This window comes from Mesoplodon bidens (genome assembly GCF_964165515.1).
Source record: "Mesoplodon bidens genome assembly, chromosome: 12".
Lineage (NCBI taxonomy): Eukaryota > Metazoa > Chordata > Mammalia > Artiodactyla > Ziphiidae > Mesoplodon > Mesoplodon bidens.
Window position 1 is genome coordinate 11,443,707 of NC_138168.1, and position 21,175 is coordinate 11,464,881.

The 21,175-nt window shown below is 51.5% G+C and overlaps 3 protein-coding genes across 3 annotated transcripts; all 3 read left to right on the forward strand.

Annotated features, from left to right (window-relative positions):
* Nucleotides 1-3,878: 3,878 nt before the first annotated feature.
* On the forward strand, nucleotides 3,879-4,218 carry LOC308626261 (developmental pluripotency-associated 5 protein-like; the record flags this gene model as incomplete). Its single annotated transcript, XM_081251101.1, has 2 exons — nucleotides 3,879-3,990; nucleotides 4,064-4,218. 2 exons carry the CDS (start codon nucleotides 3,879-3,881, stop codon nucleotides 4,216-4,218), a joined length of 267 nt encoding a protein of 88 aa, XP_081107227.1.
* Nucleotides 4,219-11,030: 6,812 nt separating this feature from the next.
* On the forward strand, nucleotides 11,031-11,938 carry LOC308626292 (developmental pluripotency-associated 5 protein-like; the record flags this gene model as incomplete). Its single annotated transcript, XM_081251160.1, has 3 exons — nucleotides 11,031-11,142; nucleotides 11,216-11,415; nucleotides 11,828-11,938. 2 exons carry the CDS (start codon nucleotides 11,031-11,033, stop codon nucleotides 11,368-11,370), a joined length of 267 nt encoding a protein of 88 aa, XP_081107286.1. The 3' UTR covers nucleotides 11,371-11,415; nucleotides 11,828-11,938.
* A 6,048-nt stretch (nucleotides 11,939-17,986) lies between these two features.
* On the forward strand, nucleotides 17,987-18,894 carry LOC308625967 (developmental pluripotency-associated 5 protein-like; the record flags this gene model as incomplete). The annotated part of the gene is made up of 3 exons (XM_081250654.1): nucleotides 17,987-18,098; nucleotides 18,172-18,371; nucleotides 18,784-18,894. 2 exons carry the CDS (start codon nucleotides 17,987-17,989, stop codon nucleotides 18,324-18,326), a joined length of 267 nt encoding a protein of 88 aa, XP_081106780.1. The 3' UTR covers nucleotides 18,327-18,371; nucleotides 18,784-18,894.
* Between the last annotated feature and the right edge of the window lie 2,281 nt (nucleotides 18,895-21,175).

The window sequence follows — 21,175 nt, forward strand, 5'->3', positions numbered from 1 at the left end:
TCCTGCCTCCTGGAAATGCAGGATGGTGTGTGTGTTTCCTGGTGTCTTTGGAGGCAATACAGCCTTCAGGTCACCAGGAAGTAAAGATACATTTTGGCATGCTATTGAAGTTCATTTGGAGGAGAGGAAGATACCCTATTGGCATCCTGACACCCTCTCTTCCAACCTTTGAGAATTGCACCAGCACTCTGGCCTGGAAGTTATGGAGCACTCAGGACAGCTCCTGCCCAGAATTTTGGAGGAGAAATCAGTCCCACCTTTCCCACATCCCCAAGAAATGATCATTGTTAAAACCATTGGCCCTCTGATTTTGAAGAACTAGACACACATAAATGACTTTCCTCCTGTTTGGAGGGTCAGGAGGGACAGTTGGCTCAGCTCCGTGTGGAAAGAGGCCAAGAGTATCTACAAAGGTTGACCTGCCTTGCAGACTGGTTCCTTCCCGGTAAGAAGAGCTGATAGGCTCTCATGGGACAATCGTTGGGTGTTAAGATCGGAGGCTATTGCAGGGCGCAGGATGCTACAGGTCAAGGAGGGGCACGTGTTGGGATCAGGTGGGGTCTGGGCAGGGGGCCTCTCGGTTTCCAGGGAAGAGACTGCCTCTGATCCTGGTCACCTCAAGGGGGTCCCTTGTGGCTTTGGGCACATTTTGAATGCAAGGGCCTTGGCAAGATACTTCTGGATACCTGTTAACAGTTGCAACAGTTCCCTACAATCTCACCCAGGGACGCCTGCAAACTTTTTTTTTTCTGTTAGGTGAACAGTCTCCCTTTTGTACTTCTTGCTTGAGTCTCCTTATGGACGAACAGTTGTGGACCCCAAATTAGGCTCAACCAGTGCACCCTTTAAAGAATCAGTTGGCAGTGAATGATTGTGTGTGGGCATATAAACTGTAAAGTTATGAACCCCAATTTGGCAGTGTAGAGGGGGCATAAAAACTGCCCTTGCCCTTAAGTCTAGAAATTCCCTAAGGGCAGTGCTTCTAAATGTAGAAGACAGCTTTAGGTTAGTTAATCTGTGTGAAAAGTATCAAGCTTGGAGATTGAAGACTGTGCTATAAATTCCATGCATGCCCTGGAGTGAAGATTTTTCAGCATTAAGAAAAAAAAGAAAAAAAATCCTAAGCAACACAAGACTTTGAGCAAATACATAGAAAAGTTTTGGAAATAGTAACCTGAACGTTAAAAAAGAAAAAAAAAGGTTGTCTTGTGGTGGTCCTTTTTTTTTGAGTTTGTAGCTCTTGATCAAATTTCTGCCAAGGGTAAGCGAAAGGGCAACACAACCACTGCAGTGGGTGTGGGTTCCATCCCTGGTGGGGGAAGTAAGATCCCACATGTTGCATGGTGCAGCCAAAAAAATAAAACTAAGAAGAAAAAAAAGTCAAGGCACAGTTTTATGTTTTCTTTTGCCCCAGGGCTGTACATCAAATGAGGTATTATTGACAGTTTGCACAATCCAGATCTAAAGGCCATGTGACTCCCTTATGGAGATCAAGAAGGAATGGTATCTTTTAAAGAGTTGTCCCAGTGATCTTGAGAGAATGTTGCTCTTTATGGTTGAGCGGGTATTTCTGCCAGTGGGGGAGCTTGGCTGATGCATATTTCTGATACACGATGCAGAGCAGAGGGGAGAGAGGACGCCAAAGGGCACAGAAAATTTTTTGTGTTTAAATTTTTCTTGTCTTGCAATGAAATCCAAATTTCACTTCATAACAGGTAAGGTGCATCTCAACGGAATAATTCCAGTGAGCCCAGACTCGTGCATCTTCTCATTGAGAGAAAAGCACGACTATGGCTAACTTGAGATGTCTGTTTTTTGTTATTAGTGCTAGTCTTCTGATGCTCAACTACATTTTTTTTTCAACAGAAATTCCTATATAACCTTTCTCCTCCAATACCTCTTTGGAGAAGTACCTCAGGGCTCTCTGAGAGGCCGTTTCTGGGCTACAGTCCTCAGCAATGCCCCAAATAAAACATAATTCTTAACTTTTAGGTTGTGTTTTTTTTTTTTTCAGGAGACATCTCCATCAAATCTCTTTCAACGCTGAAGCTTCTCTTCTAGAACTTCAAGGTGTGTAGTGGGCTGCGAGTTGCCTAACTCCCACCCCGGCTCCTAAGACTCTTTATTTTTTAGAAGAGTTTATGTTCACAGATAAATTGAGCAGAAATTACAGAGAGTTCCCATAACCCCCCTGCCACACACTTGCCCAGCCTCCCTAACCACAAACATCCATTACCAGAGTGCCAACTACCACCTGGCACTGCCATCTGCCTCTGCAGTCATGAGCCACTGCAGTCGCTGACCTTCAGCACCCCCTGAAAGGAGTTCAGGGTGGAGATCAGGGGTGAAGCCCTCTGTGCTCTGGGAAAAAACGGGCAGAACAGGTCTTCAAATAGCTGGTATTTTTAGGAGACGATTTCATGAGCCCAGTTCTTGCATCTCTTCATATCTAATAAAGGAATGAAATCGTTAACGGTGACATATGCTCCTTGGGGCTAGCAGCCAGCCTCTGCCTAAGTGTGTTTTTGACTGCACGTGCCTCCTTCACTAACATCACATACATACTGACCTTCCCCTCACCTCTTTGGAGCAGTTCCTCTAAGGTACCTGAGAGGCTGACTCCTGGGCTGTAGTTCTCATTTGCCCCGAATAAAACTTAACTCACACCTCTCACGTTGTGCATCTTTTTTTCAGTCAACCAGAGAGGTAATCTGTTAGAAAGAGATGAGTCTACATTGACATATAATTAGCACTGAGAAGGTTCATAGTTTACATCAAGGTTCACTCTTGGTGTGTTGGTTTTCTTTTGCGGTACGTGGGCCTCTCACTGTTGTGGCCTCTCCCGTTGCGGAGCACAGGCTCCGGACGCGCAGGCTCAGCGGCCATGGCTCACGGGCCCAGCCGCTCCGCAGCATGTGGGATCTTCCCAGACGGGGGCACGAACCCGTGTCCCCTGCATTGGCAGGCAGATTCTCAACCACTTTACCACCAGGGAAGCCCAGCAATCTGTTTCTTAAATGAATAAAAGAAGTTTGTTTAGGGCCTGAAGGCCGGACCACATAGTCTAGGCCACGTGAGCTTCGAAATCCGGGTAGATTCCAAAGTTCCAGACTCAGGGGTTTCAAGGAACGTGAACCGTGGGGCACTTCAGAGCCCCCATCAGGACCCTGGAAGAAAATGAATATCGGAATCACGTTTTCCTCTTTGTTAAGTGCCCGGAGCGACCCCTCAGTCCCCTGAAGTTGCAGGGGTCGCCCTGCAGTGAAGTCCCGGGGTCCGGCTCCTTTAGGCCAAGGGAAGACACGCCCTCCTTTGGAACAGGGAAGGCAGGGACTCGATTTGGCAGCTGGGTGGCCGTCGCACCCCCAAACCTGTACTGCTTGCCGAGGTTCAGGTCCAGCCACTGTTTCTAGAATAACAAGGGTTTCTAGCGCCGTCTCCCCGCTCACTCCCAAGGTGAAGGGCTTTTGGTGCAGAGGAAACGAGTCAAAGCAGGTGGGAGCCCCAGTCAACTCAGAGACAGCTGGGCCCACCCGCGCTCGGGAGCCGGAGGTGGGGCTGGGAAGGGCCCTAGACAGTAAACCGGAGACGAAGGCGGCGCGGGGCGTGCGGGTCGTGCCGATTGTGAGATTGCGCTGCCGGGCCTGACACCAAGGCGGCGCGGGGCGTGCGGAGCGTGGCGTGTGCGGGATTGCGCTGCCGGGCCGGGAGCGGACCGGGGGCGGGGCCTGGATGGGGCGGGGCGGGGCGTGGCCTGGATGCGGGTTGGCCAAGGGCGTGGGGCGTGGCCCGTCTAGGTGCTTAATTTTCCGCCGGAGGCATCTTTCCACCTATTCTAGGTCCGAGCTCCTAGCTGGCTTGGTTTAGAAGCCCTGAAGATGGGGAAGCTGCCCGAGCAGAACGACATCCCACCTTGGGTGGGGGCTCCCGAAGTCTTGAAGGAGCCCGAGGTGTTCCAGGTCCAGACGGGACGTCTGGAAGCCGTGTTCGGTGAGTGAGCCCAGTCCTGACCCGGGTGCCCCGGCCCTCCTGGGCCCGAGCGCTCATCTTCTCACCTAAACAGGCCCCGACGGATCTCGAATCCCATTCGTCGAGCAGGTGGGCACAGTCATGCTCCAGATGAAGGGTCTGGAAACTTCGGACGTCGCCGAAGTCATGGTTTACGGCTCTTACTTGTGCAAGTTCCAGACCAAGTGGATGCTCCAGTCCGTGGCCTAGCGGCACCGCCAGCAACACAAGCAGGTTGAGAGGCCTCATGACCAGGTGCCCTGGACCTGCCTGTGCAGGCGGCCTGGCTCCCTCCCCTGCAGCCCTCCTCACCCCTCCCTAACTATCCCCTCCAGGCAACCACCAACAGCACCTCGGCCAGCACCCACCCGGGGAGGCCCCTGTGTCCAGGCTGTGCCCCAGACTCCTTGGCAGTGCCGGCCCTCGGTCCTAGGGACCCTGGAGTAAGGCTGTGAGAGGTGGCCGGGTCTGGCCTCCTGGGGCGGGGCCTCCCCACCCGCCATGTTGGAATGAGCCCAGTTGGCCCCAGGTTCTGAGGTTCCCGAGAACCCCAGGCCCAGGACGTCTAGCTGGGAAGTCCCGGAAAGGAACTTTGGAAAGAGGCAGAGAACTGTTGAGGCTCTTACCCTCTCCCCTCACACTGGCCTGCTGTGGCTTTCTGGTGCAGGGACGCTGCAACCTGAGGAAGCCACGACTTTGCTCGACCTAGCTCCTCGGATGAAGGGAAGCCAGTTTGCAGCCAGACCAACCGGTGGAGAGGGGGCTGCAGCCAGAGCTGCAGGGGGCCTGGTTCAAGCTCTGCGCCAGCCCGACAAGGAACACCCAGCGGGCTTCTGGTCCCTGCCTCTGCCTCAAAGTCCTCCTGTCCTTCCCCCCAAGGCTGCTAATTGCAGAATAAAATTGTAAGTGGTTTCTTGTTGTGTCTTGATGTGTAGTTGAGGGGTTGGAGATAACATCACAGGTGAGGTGGCCCTGGAGCTTAACCCTTAGTGAAACCCCTAAGGCTAGAAAGAGGTCCTGGAGCACAGGGGGAAAAAGGGTCTGGAGAGTATAAGGAAAGAGTCTAGGAGTCAAGTTCTGAGATGCAGCTCTGATCGAAAACTCAGGCAACCTAGGAGAGATGTGATCTTCTGGCACTGAGGGTTTCATAGCCTTGTAAACTAAACTGGAGCCTGCTGGGTGCTCGTTTGCATTCAGCCTCCTGCTGCACATTATGTAGGTCGCAGCGTGAGGAAAAGTCAGCCTTACAGATAGGTATACAGGAAAGGAGAACCTCACACAGACCCCTCGACATGGTCTCTGGAATTCTCCACCACACTTACAGAATTGCTGCCCTGGCCTCCGAAGGGTAAGTGGGATTAGGGTGGAGGGAGCATTACCATAGGTGGGGCTCACTCCTGAGGGTAGAGGGGCCATCAGAACGGGGGCTACAGTTTTCTCCACCAGAGACCAGTGTCGTAGTTCACAAGCCGGAATGAATCCCCTCAGGGAGCTTTCTAGCCCTATGACCTTAGCCACATTCACCCTCCTACCCCCTGTCCCTGCTCAGGTTGTAAATTGAAGATAATAGCATCCGACCTCATGCGAAGTTGTGAGATTTACGTAGGGTACTTAGAGCGAGCATCACACCAGAAACAAGTGTTGACTATCTTTTGGAGCAATTGAACAAACCTGGGGGAGAGAAACCAGCAAGGAGCCATTTTCTGCAAGAAGCATGTGGCCCGTCCATCAGACAGCCGTTCTGGTTCTCACTCGGTAAATGAATGGCACCAGCATTTGGGCCAGTGGTTCAGGCCCCAAACGAGAAGCCGTCCTTGATGCCTGAGCACCCAAAAGGACTCCCTGCTCGAGCCCAGTCACCTTGACTTCCAACCTGAGCCCCTCCTGCACCTGGACCCGGTCCAGCTGCCCACCCCACCCCGGCACCAACCTGCCTTGCCAGAACTACTGAAAGAGGCTCCTATCAGGCCTCAGGGGGGTCTCTTTTAGTCATCTCACAGTCGGCTCCTCTGCCAGACTTAATTCTTACAACGTTAATCAGGTGGCCCCTCCTCCAAAAGGAACTCCAAAATTCTCCAAAGTTTTCCAGCCAACCTAACCCAAGCTCCTGGCCCTGACGTAGAACGCCCTGTGTAACGTGCCACCTGCCTGCATCTGTGCTGCACATCCGTATCCTTTAGCTGCCCCTCAAACAAACCGTCGTGTTTCCACTTCAGGGTTTTTATTTTTTGCTCTTCTGCCAGGAACACTTCTCACTTGTTTTTTTTGTTGCTGTTTGCTTTTTTTAGCGGTACGCAGGTCTCTCACTGTTGTGGTCTCTTCCGTTGCGGAGCACAGGCTCCTGATGCGCAGGCTCAGCGGCCATGGCTCTCGGGCCCAGCCGCTCCATGGCATGTGGGATCTTCCCGGACCGGGGCACGAACCCGTGTCCCCTGCATCGGCAGGTGGACTCTCAACCACTGCGCCACCAGGGAAGCCCGTCACTTGTTTCCATTAAATTTTTTGGCCACACCAGGTGGCTTGCAGGATCTTAGTTCCCCAACCAGGGATCGAACCCGTGCCCCCTGCAATAGAACTATGGAGTCCTAACTACTGCAACAACAGGGAATTCCCTCCCGTTTTTTTTGAATGATTCTGTCCCCTTCTTCCCGGTGGTCCATGTTCCCTCCAGAGGTCGGCTCCTTCCCGACTGTCTCTGCTTGACCTACTTTAGTTTTGTTCATGGCATTTTAAACATGACTGAGAAGGTAACCGTTCGCCCCACTGGCATGTCAACTCTAGAAAAGTTGGGATTTAAAAAAAATAGACAGTATGTAATATCACATATTGAGGACAGTTTTCTAAGACAAGGACACCAGCTTGGCTGCTTGGGTTTGGATCTTGGCTTAGCCTCTTTAGTGATGGAACCATGAGCCTTGTTCCTTGGTTCCCCGTCTGTAGTAGGATAAGATCTGTCGCATGCGTTGTAGTGAGGATATCAAGCCTTAGAACAATGTCTGACACCATGGGCAGTCAAACGTGATTTCTTGAATGCATGAAGGACAGGCTGCAGGACTGGAGCTGGATTGCTCCCTCCCAGGCTTATGGAGGAGGGACTCCAGCCTCCAGCCCCTGTTCTCACATTGAAGGCTCCGTGAGGGGAGCTGGGAAGTCCTTTGTCAAGGACACTGTTTTCCTGACTCCTGGAAATGCAGGATGGTGTGTGTGTTTCCTGGTGTCTTTGGAGGCAATACAGCCTTCAGGTCACCAGGAAGTAAAGATACATTTTGGCATGCTACTGAAGTTCATTTAGAGGAGAGGAAGATACCCTATTGGCATCCTGACACCCTCTCTTCCAACCTTTGAGAATTGCACCAGCACTCTGGCCTGGAAGTCATGGACCACTCAGCACAGCTCCTGCCCAGAATTTTGGAGGAGAAATCAGTCCCACCTTTCCCACATCCCCAAGAAATGATGATTGTTAAAACCATTGGCCCTCTGATTTTGAAGAACTAGACACACATAAATGACTTTCCTCCTGTTTGGAGGGTCAGGAGGGACAGTTGGCTCAGCTCCGTGTGGAAAGAGGCCAAGAGTATCTACAAAGGTTGACCTGCCTTGCAGACTGGTTCCTTCCCGGTAAGAAGAGTTGATAGGCTCTCATGGGACAATCGTTGGGTGTCAAGATCGGAGGCTATTGCAGGGCCCAAGATGCTACAGGTCAGGGAGTGGCTCGTGTTGGGATCAGGTGGGGTCTGGGCAGGGGGCCTCTCGGTTTCCAGGGAAGAGACTGCCTCTGATCCTGGTCACCTCAAGGGGGTCCCTTGTGGCTTTGGGCACATTTTGAATGCAAGGGCCTTGGCAAGATACTTCTGGATACCTGTTAACAGTTGCAACAGTTCCCTACAATCTCACCCAGGGACACCTGCAAACTTTTTTTTTTTTCTGATCTGTTAGGTGAACAGTCTCCCTTTTGTACTTCTTGCTTGAGTCTCCTTATGGACGAACAGTTGTGGCCCCCAAATTAGGCTCAGCTAGTGCACCCTTTAAAGAATCAGTTGGCAGTGAATGATTGTGTGTGGGCATATAAACTGTAAAGTTATGAATCCCAATTTTGCTGAGTAGAGGGGGCATAAAAAACTGCCCTTGCCCTTAAGTCTAGAAATTCCCTAAGGGCAGTGCTTCTAAATGTAGAAGACAGCTTTAGGTTGGTTAATCTGTGTCAAAAGTATCAAGCTTGGAAATTTAAGACTGTGCTATAAATTCCATGCATGCCCTGGACTGAAGATTTTTCAGCACTAAATAAATAAATAAATAAATAAATAAATAAATAAAATCCTAAGCAACACAAGACTTTGAGCAAATACATAGAAAAGTTTTGGAAATAGTAACCTGAACGTTAAAAAAAAAAGGTTGTCTTGTGGTGGTCCTGTTTTTTTGAGTTTGAAGCTCTTGATCAATTTTCCGCCAAGGGTAAGCGAAAGGGCAACACAACCACTGCAGAGGGTGTGGGTTCGATCCCTGGTGGGGAAAGTAAGATCCCACATGTTGCATGGTGCAGCCAAAAAAATAAAACTAAAAAGAAAAAAAAAGTCAAGGCACAGTTATATGTTTTTTTTTTTTGACGTAAGGATGTACATCAAATAAGGTATTATTGAGAGTTTACACAATCCAGATCTAAAGGCCATGTGACTCCCTTATGGAGATCAAGAAGGAATGTTACCTTTTAAAGAGTTGTCCCAGTGATCTTGGGAGAATGTTGCTCTTTATGGTTGAGCGGGTATTTCTGCAGATGGGGGAGCTCCGCTGATGCATATTGCTGATACACGATGCAGAGATGCAGAGCAGAGAGGAGAGAGGAGGCCAAAGGGCACAGAAAATTTTTTGTGTTTAAATTTTTCTTGTCTTGCAATGAAATCCAAATTTCACCTCACAACAGGTAAGGTGCATATCAACGGAGTAATTCCAGCGAGCCCAGACTCTAACATCTTCCCATTCAGAGAAAAGCACGACTATGGCTAACTTGAGATGTCTGTGTTTTGTTATTAGTGCTAGTCTTCTGATGCTCAACTACATTTTTTTTTTTCAACAGAAACTCCTATATAACCTGTCTCCTCCAATACCTCTTTGGAGAAGTTCCTCAGGGCTCTCTGAGAGGCCGTTTCTGGGCTACAGTCCTCAGCAATGCCCCAAATAAAACTTAATTCTTAACTTTTAGGTTGTGCACTTTCTTTTGTTCAGGAGACATCTCCATCAAATCTCTATCAATGGTCAAGCTTCTCTTCTAGAACTTCAAGGTGGGCAGTGGGCTGAGAGTTGCCTCACTACCACCCCGGCTCCTAAGACTCTTTATTTTTTAGAAGAGTTTAGGTTCACAGATAAATTGAGCAGAACGTACAGAGAGTTCCCATAAACCCCCTGCCACACACTTGCCCAGCCTCCCTAACTGCAAACATCCTTTACCAGAGTGCCAACTACAGACTGGCACTGCCATCTGCCTCTGAAGTCATGAGCCACTGCAGTCACTGACCTTCAGCACCCCCTGAAAGAATTTCAGGGTGGAGATCAGGGGTGAAGCCCTCTGTGCTCTGGGAAAATACTGGCAGAACAGATCTTCAAATAGGTATTTTTAGGAGACGATTTCATGAGCCCAGTTCTTGCATCTCTTCATATCTAGAAAAGCACTGAAATCGTTAACGGTGACGTCTGCTCCTTGGGGCTAGCAGCCAGCCTCTGCCTAAGTGTGTTTTTGACTGCACGTGCCTCCTTCACTAACATCATGTACATACTGACCTTCCCCTCACCTCTTTGGAGCAGTTCCTCTAAGCTACCTGAGAGGCTGTCTCGCGGGCTGTAGTTCTCATTTGCCCCAAATAAAACTTAACTCACACCTCTCACGTTGTGCATTTTCTTTTTTTCAGTCAACCAGAGAGGTAATCTGTTAGAAAGAGATGAGTCTACATTGACATATAATTAGCACTGAGAAAGTCCATAGTTTACATCAAGGTTCACTCTTGGTGTGTTTTTTTTTTTTTTTTTTTTTTTTGCGGTACGCGGGCCTCTCACTGCTGTGGCCTCTCCCGTTGAAGAGAACAGGCTCCGGACGCGCAGGCTCAGTGGCCATGGCTCACGGCCAGCCGCTCCGCGGCATGTGGGATCTTCCCATATCGGGGCACGAACCCCTGTCCTCTACATCGGCAGGCAGATTCTCAACCACTTTACCAACAGGGAAGCCCAGCAATCTGGTTTTTAAATGAATAAAAGAAGTTTGTTTAGGGCCTGAAGGCCGGACCACATAGTTTAGGCCACGTGAGCTTCGAAATCCGGGTAGATTCCAAAGTTCCAGACTCAGGGGCTTCAAGGAACGTGAACCGTGGGGCACTTCAGAGCCCCCATCAGGACCCTGGAAGAAAATGAATATCGGAATCTCGTTTTCCTCTTTGTTAAGTGGCCGGAGCGACCCCTCAGTCCCCTGAAGTTGCAGGGGTCGCCCTGCAGTGAAGTCCCGGGGTCCGGCTCCCTTAGGCCAAGGGAAGACACACCCTCCTTTGGAACGGGGAAGGCAGGGACTCGATTTGGCAGCTGGGTGGCCGTCGCACCCCCAAACCTGTACAGCTTGCCGAGATTCAGGCCCAGCCACTGTTTCTAGAATAACAAGGGTTTCTAGTGCCGTCTCCCGAATCCCAAGGTGAAGGGCTTTTGGTGCAGAGGAAATGAGTCAAAGCAGGTGGGAGCCCGAGTTAACTCAGAGATAGCTGGGCCCACCGCACTCGGGAGCCGGAGGTGGGGCGGGGAAGGGCCCTAGACAGTCAACTGGAGACCAAGGCGGCGCGCGGCGTGCGGGGCGTGGCGAGTGCGGGATTGCACTGTCGCCCCGGGGGCGGACCGGGGGCGGGGCCTGGATGGGGCGGGGCGTGGCCTGGACGCGGGTTGGCCAGGGGCGTGGGGCGTGGCCCGTCCAGGTGCTTAACTTTCCGCCGGAGGCATCTTTCCACCCATTCTAGGTCCGAGCTCCTAGCAGGCTTGGTTTAGAAGCCCTGAAGATGGGGAAGCTGCCCGAGCGGAACGACATCCCACCTTGGGTGGGGGCTCCCGAAGTCTTGAAGGAGCCCGAGGTGTTCCAGGTCCAGACGGGACGTCTGGAAGCCGTGTTCGGTGAGTGAGCCCAGTCCTGACCCGGGTGCCCCGGCCCTCCTGGGCCCGAGCGCTCATCTTCTCACCTAAACAGGCCCCGACGGATCTCGAATCCCATTCGTCGAGCAGGTGGGCACAGTCATGCTCCAGATGAAGGGTCTGGGAACTTCGGACGTCGCCGAAGTCATGGTTTACGGCTCTTACTTGTGCAAGTTCCAGACCAAGTGGATGCTCCAGTCCGTGGCCTAGCGGCACCGCCAGCAGCACAAGCAGGTTGAGAGGCCTCATGACCAGGTGCCCTGGACCTGCCTGTGCAGGCGGCCTGGCTCCCTCCCCTGCAGCCCTCCTCACCCCTCCCTAACTATCCCCTCCGGGCAACCACCAACAGCACCTCGGCCGGCACCCACCCGGGGAGGCCCCTGTGTCCAGGCTGTGCCCCAGACTCCTTGGCAGTGCCGGCCCTCGGTCCTAGGGACCCTGGAGTAAGGCTGTGAGAGGTGGCCGGGTCTGGCCTCCTGGGGCGGGGCCTCCCCACCCGCCATGTTGGAATGAGCCCAGTTGGCCCCAGGTTCTGAGGTTCCCGAGAACCCCAGGCCCAGGACGCCTAGCTGGGAAGTCCCGGAAAGGAACCCTGGAAAGAGGCAGAGAACTGTTGAGGCTCTTACCCTCTCCCCTCACACTGGCCTGCTGTGGCTTTCTGGTGCAGGGACGCTGCAACCTGAGGAAGCCACGACTTCGCTCGACCTAGCTCCTCGGATGAAGGGAAGCCAGTTTGCAGCCAGACCAACCGGTGGAGAGGGGGCTGCAGCCAGAGCTGCAGGGGGCCTGGTTCAAGCTCTGCGCCAGCCCGACAAGGAACACCCAGCGGGTTTCTGGTCCCTGCCTCTGCCTTTAAGTCCTCATGTCCTTCCCCCCAAGGCTGCTAATTACAGAATAAAATTGTAAGCGGTTTCTTGTTGTGTCTTGATGTGTAGTTGAGGTGTTGGAGATAACATCACAGGTGAGGTGGCCCTGGAGCTTAACCCTTAGTGAAATCCCTAAGACTAGAAAGAGGTTCCGGAGCACAGGGGGAAAAAGGGTCTGGAGAGAACAAGGAAAAGAGTCTAGGAGTCAAGTTCTGAGATGCAGCTCTGACCGAAAACTTAGGCAACCTAGGAGAGATGCGATCTTCTGGCACTGAGGGTTTCATAGCCTTGTAAACTAAACTGGAGCCTGCTGGGTGCTCATTTGCACTCAGCCTACTGCTGCACATTATGTAGGTTGGAGCGTGAAGCAAAGTCAGCCTTACAGATAGGTATACAGGAAAGGAGAACCTCACACAGACCCCTCGACATGGTCTCTGGAATTCTCCACCACACTTACAGAATTGCTGCCCTGGCCTCCGAAGGGTAAGTGGGATTAGGGTGGAGGAAGCATTACCGTACGTGGGGCTCACTCCTGAGGGTAGAGGGGCCATCAGAACGGGGGCTACAGTTTTCCCCACTAGAGACCAGCGTGGTAGTTCACAAGCCGGAATGAATCCCCTCAGGGAGCTTTCTGGCCCTATGACCTTAGCCACATTCACCCTCCTACCCACTGTCCCTGCTCAGGTTCTAAATTGAAGACAATAGCATCTGACTCATGCGAAGTTGTGAGATTTACGTAGGGTACTTAGAGCGAGCATCACACCAGAAACAAGTGTTGACTATCTTTTGGAGCAATTGAACAAACCTGGGGGAGAGAAACCAGCAAGGAGCCATTTTCTGCCGGGGGCATGTGGCCCGTCCATCAGACAGCCGTTCTCATTCTCACTCGGTAAATGAATGGCACCATCATCTTGGGCCAGTGGTTCAGGCCCCAAACTAGAAGCCGTCCTTCATGCCTGAGCACCCAAACGGACTCCCTGCTCGAGCCCAGTCACCTTGACTTCCAACCTGAGCCCCTCCTGCACCTGGACCCGGTCCAGCTGCCCACCCCACCCCGGCACCAACCTGCCTTGCCAGAACTACTGAAAGAGGCTCCTATCAGGCCTCAGGGGGGTCTCTTTTAGTCATCTCACAGTCGGCTCCTCTGCCAGACTTAATTCTTACCACGTTAATCAGATGGCCCCTTCTGCAAAAGGAACTCCAAAATTCTCCAAAGTTTTCCAGCCAACCTAACCCAAGCTCCTGGCCCTGACCTAGAACGCCCTGTGTAGCGTGCCATCTGCCTGCATCTCTGCTGCACATCCGTATCCTTTAGCTGCCCCTCAAACAAACCGTCTTGTTACCACTTCAGGGCTTTTATTTTTGCTCTGTCAAGAACACTTCTCGCTTGTTTTTTTTTTTTTTTTTGCAGTATGTGGGCCTCTCACTGTTGTGGCCCGCTTGTTTTTATTAAATGTTTTGGCCACACCAGGTGGCTTGCAGGATCTTAGTTCCCCAACCAGGGATTGAACCTGTGTCCCCTGCAATGGAAGTGTGGAGTCCTAACCCCTGCAACACCAGGGAATTCCCTCTCATTTTTTTTTGAATGACTCTGTTCCCTTCCTCCTGGTGGTCCATGTTCCCTCCAGAGGTCTGCTCCTTCCTGACTGTCTCTGCTTGACCTACTTTAGTTTTGTTCTTGGCACTTTAAACATGACTGACAAGGTAACCGTTCGCCCCACTGGAATGTCAACTCTAGAAAAGTTGGGATTTAAAAAAAATAGACAGTATGTAATATTACATATTGAGGACAGTTTTCTAAGACAAGGACACCAGCTTGGCTGCTTGGGTTTGGATCTTGGCTTAGCCTCTTTAGTGATGGAACCATGAGCCTTGTGCTTTGGTTCCCTGTCTGTAATAGGATAAGATCCATCGCATGCATTGTAGTGAGGATATCAAGTCTTAGAACAATGTCTGACAGCATGGGCAGTCAGACGTGATTTCTTGAATGCATGAAGGACAGGCTGCAGGACTGGAGCTGGATTGCTCCCTCCCAGGCTTATGGAGGAGGGTCTCCAGCCTCCAGCCCCTGTTCTCACATTGAAGGCTCCGTGAGGGGAGCTGGGAAGTCCTTTGTCAAGGACACTTTTCCTGCCTCCTGGAAATGCAGGAGGGTGTGTATGTTTCCTGGGGTCTTTGGAGGCTCTACACGCTTTAGGTCACCAGGAAGCAAAGGTACATTTTGGCATGCTATTGAAGTTCATTTAGAGAAGAGACTAGGCAGGTACCCTATTGGCATCCTGACACCCTCTCTTCCAACGTTTGAGAATTACACCAGCACTCTGGCCTGGAAGTCATGGACCACTCAGCCTAGCTCCTGCCCATAATTTTGGAGGAGAAATCAGTCCCACCTTTCCCACATCCCCAAGAAATGATGATTGTTAAAACCACTGGCCCTCTGATTTTGAAGAACTAGACACACATAAATGGCATTCCTCCTGTTTGGAGGGTCAGGAGGGACAGTTGGCTCAGCTCCGTGTGGAAAGAGGCCAAGAGTATCTACAAAGGTTGACCTGCCTTGCACACTTGTTCCTTTCTGGTACGAAGTGCTGATAGGCTCTCATGGGACAATCATTCGGTGTCAGGTTCAGAGGCTATTGCAGGGCCCAAGATGCTACAGGTCAGGGAGTGGCTCGTGTTGGGATCAGGTGGGGTCTGGGCAGGAGGCCTCTCGGTTTCCAGGGAAGAGACTGCCTCTGAATCTGGTCACCTCAAGGGGGTCCCTTCTGGCTTTGGGCACATTTGGAATTCAAAGGCCTTGGCAAGATTCTTCTGGATACCTGTTAATAGTTGCAACAGTTTCCTACAATCTCACCCAGGGACACCTGCAAACTTTTTTTTCTGATCTGTTAGGTGAACAGTCTCCCTTTTGTACTTCTTGCTTGAGTCTCCTTATGGACGAACAGTTGTGGCCCCCAAATTAGGCTCAGCAAGTGCACCCTTTAAAGAATCAGTTGGCAGTGAATGATTGTGTGTGGGCATATAAACTGCAAAGTTATGAATCCCAATTTTGCAGTGTAGAGGGGGCATAAAAAACTGCCCTTGCCCCTAAGTCTAGAGATTCCCTAAGGGCAGTGCTTCAAAATATAGAAGACAGCTTTAGGTTAGTTAATCTGTGTCAAAGGTATCAAGCTTGGAAATTTAAGACTGTGCTATAAATTCCATGCATGCCCTGGACTGAAGATTTTTCAGCACTAAAAAAAAAAAAAATCCTAAGCAACACAAGATTTTGAGCAAATACATAGAAAAGTTTTGGAAATAGTAACCTGAAGGTTAAAAAAAAAATGGTTGTCTTGTGGTGGTCCTGTTTTTTTGAGTTTGAAGCTCTTGATCAATTTTCCGCCAAGGGTAAGCGAAAGGGCAACACAACCACTGCAGAGGGTGTGGGTTCGATCCCTGGTGGGGAAAGTAAGATCCCACATGTTGCATGGTGCAGCCAAAAAAATAAAACTAAAAAGAAAAAAAAAGTCAAGGCACACTTATATGTTTTTGTTTTTTTTTACATAAGGATGTACATCAAATGAGGTATTATTGAGAGTTTACACAATCCAGATCTAAAGGCCATGTGACTCCCTTATGGAGATCAAGAAGGAATGGTATCTTTTAAAGAGTTGTCCCAGTGATCTTGGGAGAATGTTGCTCTTTATGGTTGAGCGGGTATTTCTGCAGATGGGAGAGCTCCACTGATGCATATTGCTGATACACGATGCAGAGCAGAGAGGAGAGAGGAGGCCAAAGGGCACAGACATTTTTTTGTGTTTAAATTTTTCTTGTCTTGCAATGAAATGCAAATTTCACTTCACAACAGGTAAGGTGCATCTCAACGGGATAATTCCAGTGAGCCCAGACTCGTGCATGTTCTCATTCAGAGAAAAGCACGACTATGGCTAACTTGAGATGTCTGTGTTTTGTTATTAGTGCTAGTCTTCTGATGCTCAACTACATTATTTTTTCAGCAAAAACTCCTATATATCCTGTCTCCTCCAATACCTCTTTGGAGAAGTTCCTCAGGGCTCTCTGAGAGGCTGTTTCTGGGATGCAGTCCTCAGCAATGCCCCAAATAAAACTTAATTCTTAACTTTTAGGTTGTGCTTTTTTTTTTTTTTTTCAGGAGACATCTCCATCAAATCTCTATCAATGGTCAAGCTTCTCTTCTAGAAATTCAAGGTGTGCAGTGGGCTGAGAGTTGCCTCACTCCCACCCCGGCTCCTAAGACTCTTTATTTTTTAGAAGAGTTTATGTTCACAGATAAATTGAGCAGAAAGTACACAGAGTTCTCATAACCCCCCTGCCACACACTTGCCCAGCCTCCCTAACTACAAACATCCTTTACCAGAGTGCCAACTACAGAATGGCACTGCCATCTGCCTCTGCAGTCACGAGCCACTGCAGTCGCTGACCTTCAGCACCCCCTGAAAGGAGTCCAGGGTGGAGATCAGGGGTGAAGCCCTCTGTGCTCTGGGAAAATACTGGCAGAACAGGTCTTCAAATAGTTAGGTATTTTTAGGAGATTTCACGAGCCCAGTTCTTGCATCTCTTCATATCTAGAAAAGGAATGAAATCGTTAACGGTGACGTCGGCTCCTTGGGGCTAGCAGCCAGCCTCTGCCTAAATGTGTGCTTGACTGCACGTGCCCCCTTCACTAACATCACATACATTCTGCCATTCCCCTCACCTCTTTGGAGCAGTTCCTCAAAGCTCCCTGAGAGGCTGACTCCCGGCCTGTAGTTCTCATTTGTCCCGAATAAAACTTAACTCACACCTCTCACGCTGTGCATTTTGTTTTTCAGTCAACCAGAGAGGTAATCTGTTAGAAAGAGATGAGTCTACATTGACATATAATTAGCACTGAGAAAGTTCATAGTTTACATCAAGGTTCTGTTTTGTTTTTTGTTCTGGTGTGTTTTTTTTTTTTTTGCGGTACGCGGGCCTCTCACTGTTGTGGCCTCTCCCATTGCGGACCTCAGGCTCTGGATGCGCAGGCTCAGCGGCCATGGCTCATGGGCCTAGCAGCACCGCGGCATGTGGGATCTTCCCAGACCGGGGCACGAACCCGTGTTCTCCACATCAGCAGGCAGATTCTCAACCACTTTACCAACAGGGAAGCCCAGCAATCTGTTTCTTAAATGAATAAAAGAAGTTTGTTTAGGGCCTGAAGGCCGGACCACATAGTTTAGGCCACGTGAGCTTCGAAATCCGGGTAGATTCCACAGTTCCAGACTCAGGGGCTTCAAGGAACGTGAACCGTGGGGCACTTCAGAGCCCCCATCAGGACCCTGGAAGAAAATGAATATCGGAATCTCGTTTTCCTCTTTGTTAAGTGGCCGGAGTGACCCCTCAGATCCCTGAAGTTGCAGGGGTCGCCCTGCAGTGAAGTCTCGGGGTCCGGCTCCCTTAGGCCAAGGGAAGACACACCCTCCTTTGGAACGGGGAAGGCAGGGACTCGATTTGGCAGCTGGGTGGCCGTCGCACCCCCAAACCTGTACAGCTTGCCGGCCGAGATTCAGGCCCAGCCACTGTTTCTAGAATAACAAGGGTTTCTAGTGCCGTCTCCCGACTCCCAAGGTGAAGGGCTTTTGGTGCAGAGGAAACGAGTCAAAGCAGGTGGGAGCCCGAGTTAACTCAGAGATAGCTGGGCCCACCCGCACTCGGGAGCCGGAAGTGGGGCGGTGAAGGGCCCTAGACAGTCAACCGGAGACCAAGGCGGCACGCGGCGTGCAGGGTGTGGCGAGTGCGGGATTGCGCTGCCGCCCCGGGGGCGGACCGGGGGCGGGGCCTGGATGGGGCGAGGCGGGGCCTGGATGCGGGTTGGCCAGGGGCGTGGGGCGTGGCCCTTCCAGGTGCTTAACTTTCCGCCGGAGGCATCTTTCCACCCATTCTAGGTCCGAGCTCCTAGCAGGCTTGGTTTAGAAGCCCTGAAGATGGGGAAGCTGCCCGAGCGGAATGACATCCCACCTTGGGTGGGGGCTCCCGAAGTCTTGAAGGAGCCCGAGGTGTTCCAGGTCCAGACGGGACGTCTGGAAGCCGTGTTCGGTGAGTGAGCCCAGTCCTGACCCGGGTGCCCCGGCCCTCCTGGGCCCGAGCGCTCATCTTCTCACCTAAACAGGCCCCGACGGATCTCGAATCCCATTCGTCGAGCAGGTGGGCACAGTCATGCTCCAGATGAAGGGTCTGGGAACTTCGGACGTCGCCGAAGTCATGGTTTACGGCTCTTACTTGTGCAAGTTCCAGACCAAGTGGATGCTCCAGTCCGTGGCCTAGCGGCACCGCCAGCAGCACAAGCAGGTTGAGAGGCCTCATGACCAGGTGCCCTGGACCTGCCTGTGCAGGCGGCCTGGCTCCCTCCCCTGCAGCCCTCCTCACCCCTCCCTAACTATCCCCTCCGGGCAACCACCAACAGCACCTCGGCCGGCACCCACCCGGGGAGGCCCCTGTGTCCAGGCTGTGCCCCAGACTCCTTGGCAGTGCCGGCCCTCGGTCCTAGGGACCCTGGAGTAAGGCTGTGAGAGGTGGCCGGGGCTGGCCTCCTGGGGAGGGGCCTCCCCACCCGCCATGTTGGAATGAGCCCAGTAGGCGCCAGGTTCTGAGGTTCCCGAGAGACCCAGGCCCAGGACGCCTAGCTGGGAAGTCCCGGAAAGGAACCCTGGAAAGAGGCAGAGAACTGTTGAGGCTCTTACCCTCTCCCCTCACACTGGCCTGCTGTGGCTTTCTGGTGCAGGGACGCTGCAACCTGAGGAAGCCACGACTTCGCTCGACCTAGCTCCTCGGATGAAGGGAAGCCAGTTTGCAGCCAGACCAACCGGTGGAGAGGGGGCTGCAGCCAGAGCTGCAGGGGGCCTGGTTCAAGCTCTGCGCCAGCCCGACAAGGAACACCCAGTGGGCTTCTGGTTCCTGCCTCTGCCTCTAAGTCCTCATGTCCTTCCCCCCAAGGCTGCTAATTACAGAATAAAATTGTAAGCGGTTTCTTGTTGTGTCTTGATGTGTAGTTGAGGTGTTGGAGATAACATCACAGGTGAGGTGGCCCTGGAGCTTAACCCTTAGTGAAATCCCTAAGACTAGAAAGAGGTTCCGGAGCACAGGGGGAAAAAGGGTCTGGAGAGAACAAGGAAAAGAGTCTAGGAGTCAAGTTCTGAGATGCAGCTCTGACCGAAAACTCAGGCAACCTAGGAGAGATGCGATCTTCTGACACTGAGGGTTTCATAGCCTTGTAAACTAAACTGGAGCCTGCTGGGTGCTCATTTGCACTCAGCCTACTGCTGCACATTATGTAGGTCGGAGCCTGAGGAAAAATCAGCCTCACAGATAGGTATACAGGAAAGGAGAACCTCACACAGACCCCTTGTCATGGTCTCTGGAATTCTCCACCACACTTACAGAATTGCTGCCCTGGCCTCCGAAGGGTAAGTGGGATTAGGGTGGAGGAAGCATTACCGTACGTGGGGCTCACTCCTGAGGGTAGAGGGGCCATCAGAACGGGGGCTACAGTTTTCCCCACTAGAGACCAGCGTGGTAGTTCACAAGCCGGAATGAATCCCCTCAGGGAGCTTTCTGGCCCTATGACCTTAGCCACATTCACCCTCCTACCCACTGTCCCTGCTCAGGTTCTAAATTGAAGATAATAGCATCTGAACTCATGCGAAGTTGTGAGATTTACGTAGGGTACTTAGAGCGAGCATCACACCAGAAACAAGTGTTGACTATCTTTTGGAGCAATTGAACAAACCTGGGGGAGAGAAACCAGCAAGGAGCCATTTTCTGCAGGGGGCATGTGGTCCGTCCATCAGACAGCCGTTCTCATTCTCACTCGGTAAATGAATGGCACCATCATCTTGGGCCAGTGGTTCAGGCCCCAAACTAGAAGCTGTCCTTGATGCCTGAGCACCCATACGGACTCCCTGCTCGAGCCCAGTCACCTTGACTTCCAACCTGAGCCCCTCCTGCACCTGGACCCGGTCCAGCTGCCCACCCCACCCCGGCACCAACCTGCCTTGCCAGAACTACTGAAAGAGGCTCATATCAGGCCTCAGGGGGCTCTCTTTTAGTCATCTCACAGTCGGCTCCTCTGCCAGACTTAATTCTTACCACGTTAATCAGATGGCCCCTTCTGCAAAAGGAACTCCAAAATTCTCCAAAGTTTTCCAGCCAACCTAACCCAAGCTCCTGGCCCTGACCTAGAACGCCCTGTGTAGCGTGCCATCTGCCTGCATCTCTGCTGCACATCCGTATCCTTTAGCTGCCCCTCAAACAAACCGTCTTGTTACCACTTCAGGGCTTTTATTTTTGCTCTGTCAAGAACACTTCTCGCCTGTTTTTATTAAATGTTTTGGCCACACCAGGTGGCTTGCAGGATCTTAGTTCCCCAACCAGGGATTGAACCTGTGTCCCCTGCAATGGAAGTGTGGAGTCCTAACCCCTGCAACACCAGGGAATTCCCTCTCATTTTTTTTTGAATGACTCTGTTCCCTTCCTCCTGGTGGTCCATGTTCCCTCCAGAGGTCCGCTCCTTCCCGACTGTCTCTGCTTGACCTACTTTAGTTTTGTTCTTGGCACTTTAAACATGACTGACAAGGTAACCGTTCGCCCCACTGGAATGTCAACTCTAGAAAAGTTGGGATTTAAAAAAAATAGACAGTATGTAATATTACATATTGAGGACAGTTTTCTAAGACAAGGACACCAGCTTGGCTGCTTGGGTTTGGATCTTGGCTTAGCCTCTTTAGTGATGGAACCATGAGCCTTGTGCTTTGGTTCCCTGTCTGTAATAGGATAAGATCCGTCGCATGCATTGTAGTGAGGATATCAAGTCTTAGAACAATGTCTGACAGCATGGGCAGTCAGACGTGATTTCTTGAATGCATGAAGGACAGGCTGCAGGACTGGAGCTGGATTGCTCCCTCCCAGGCTTATGGAGGAGGGACTCCAGCCTCCAGCCCCTGTTCTCACATTGAAGGCTCAGGGAGGGGAACTGGGAAGTCCTTTGTCAAGGACACTGTTTTCCTGCCTCCTGGAAATGCAGGAGGGTGTGTATGTTTCCTGGGGTCTTTGGAGGCTCTACACGCTTTAGGTCACCAGGAAGCAAAGGTACATTTTGGCATGCTATTGAAGTTCAT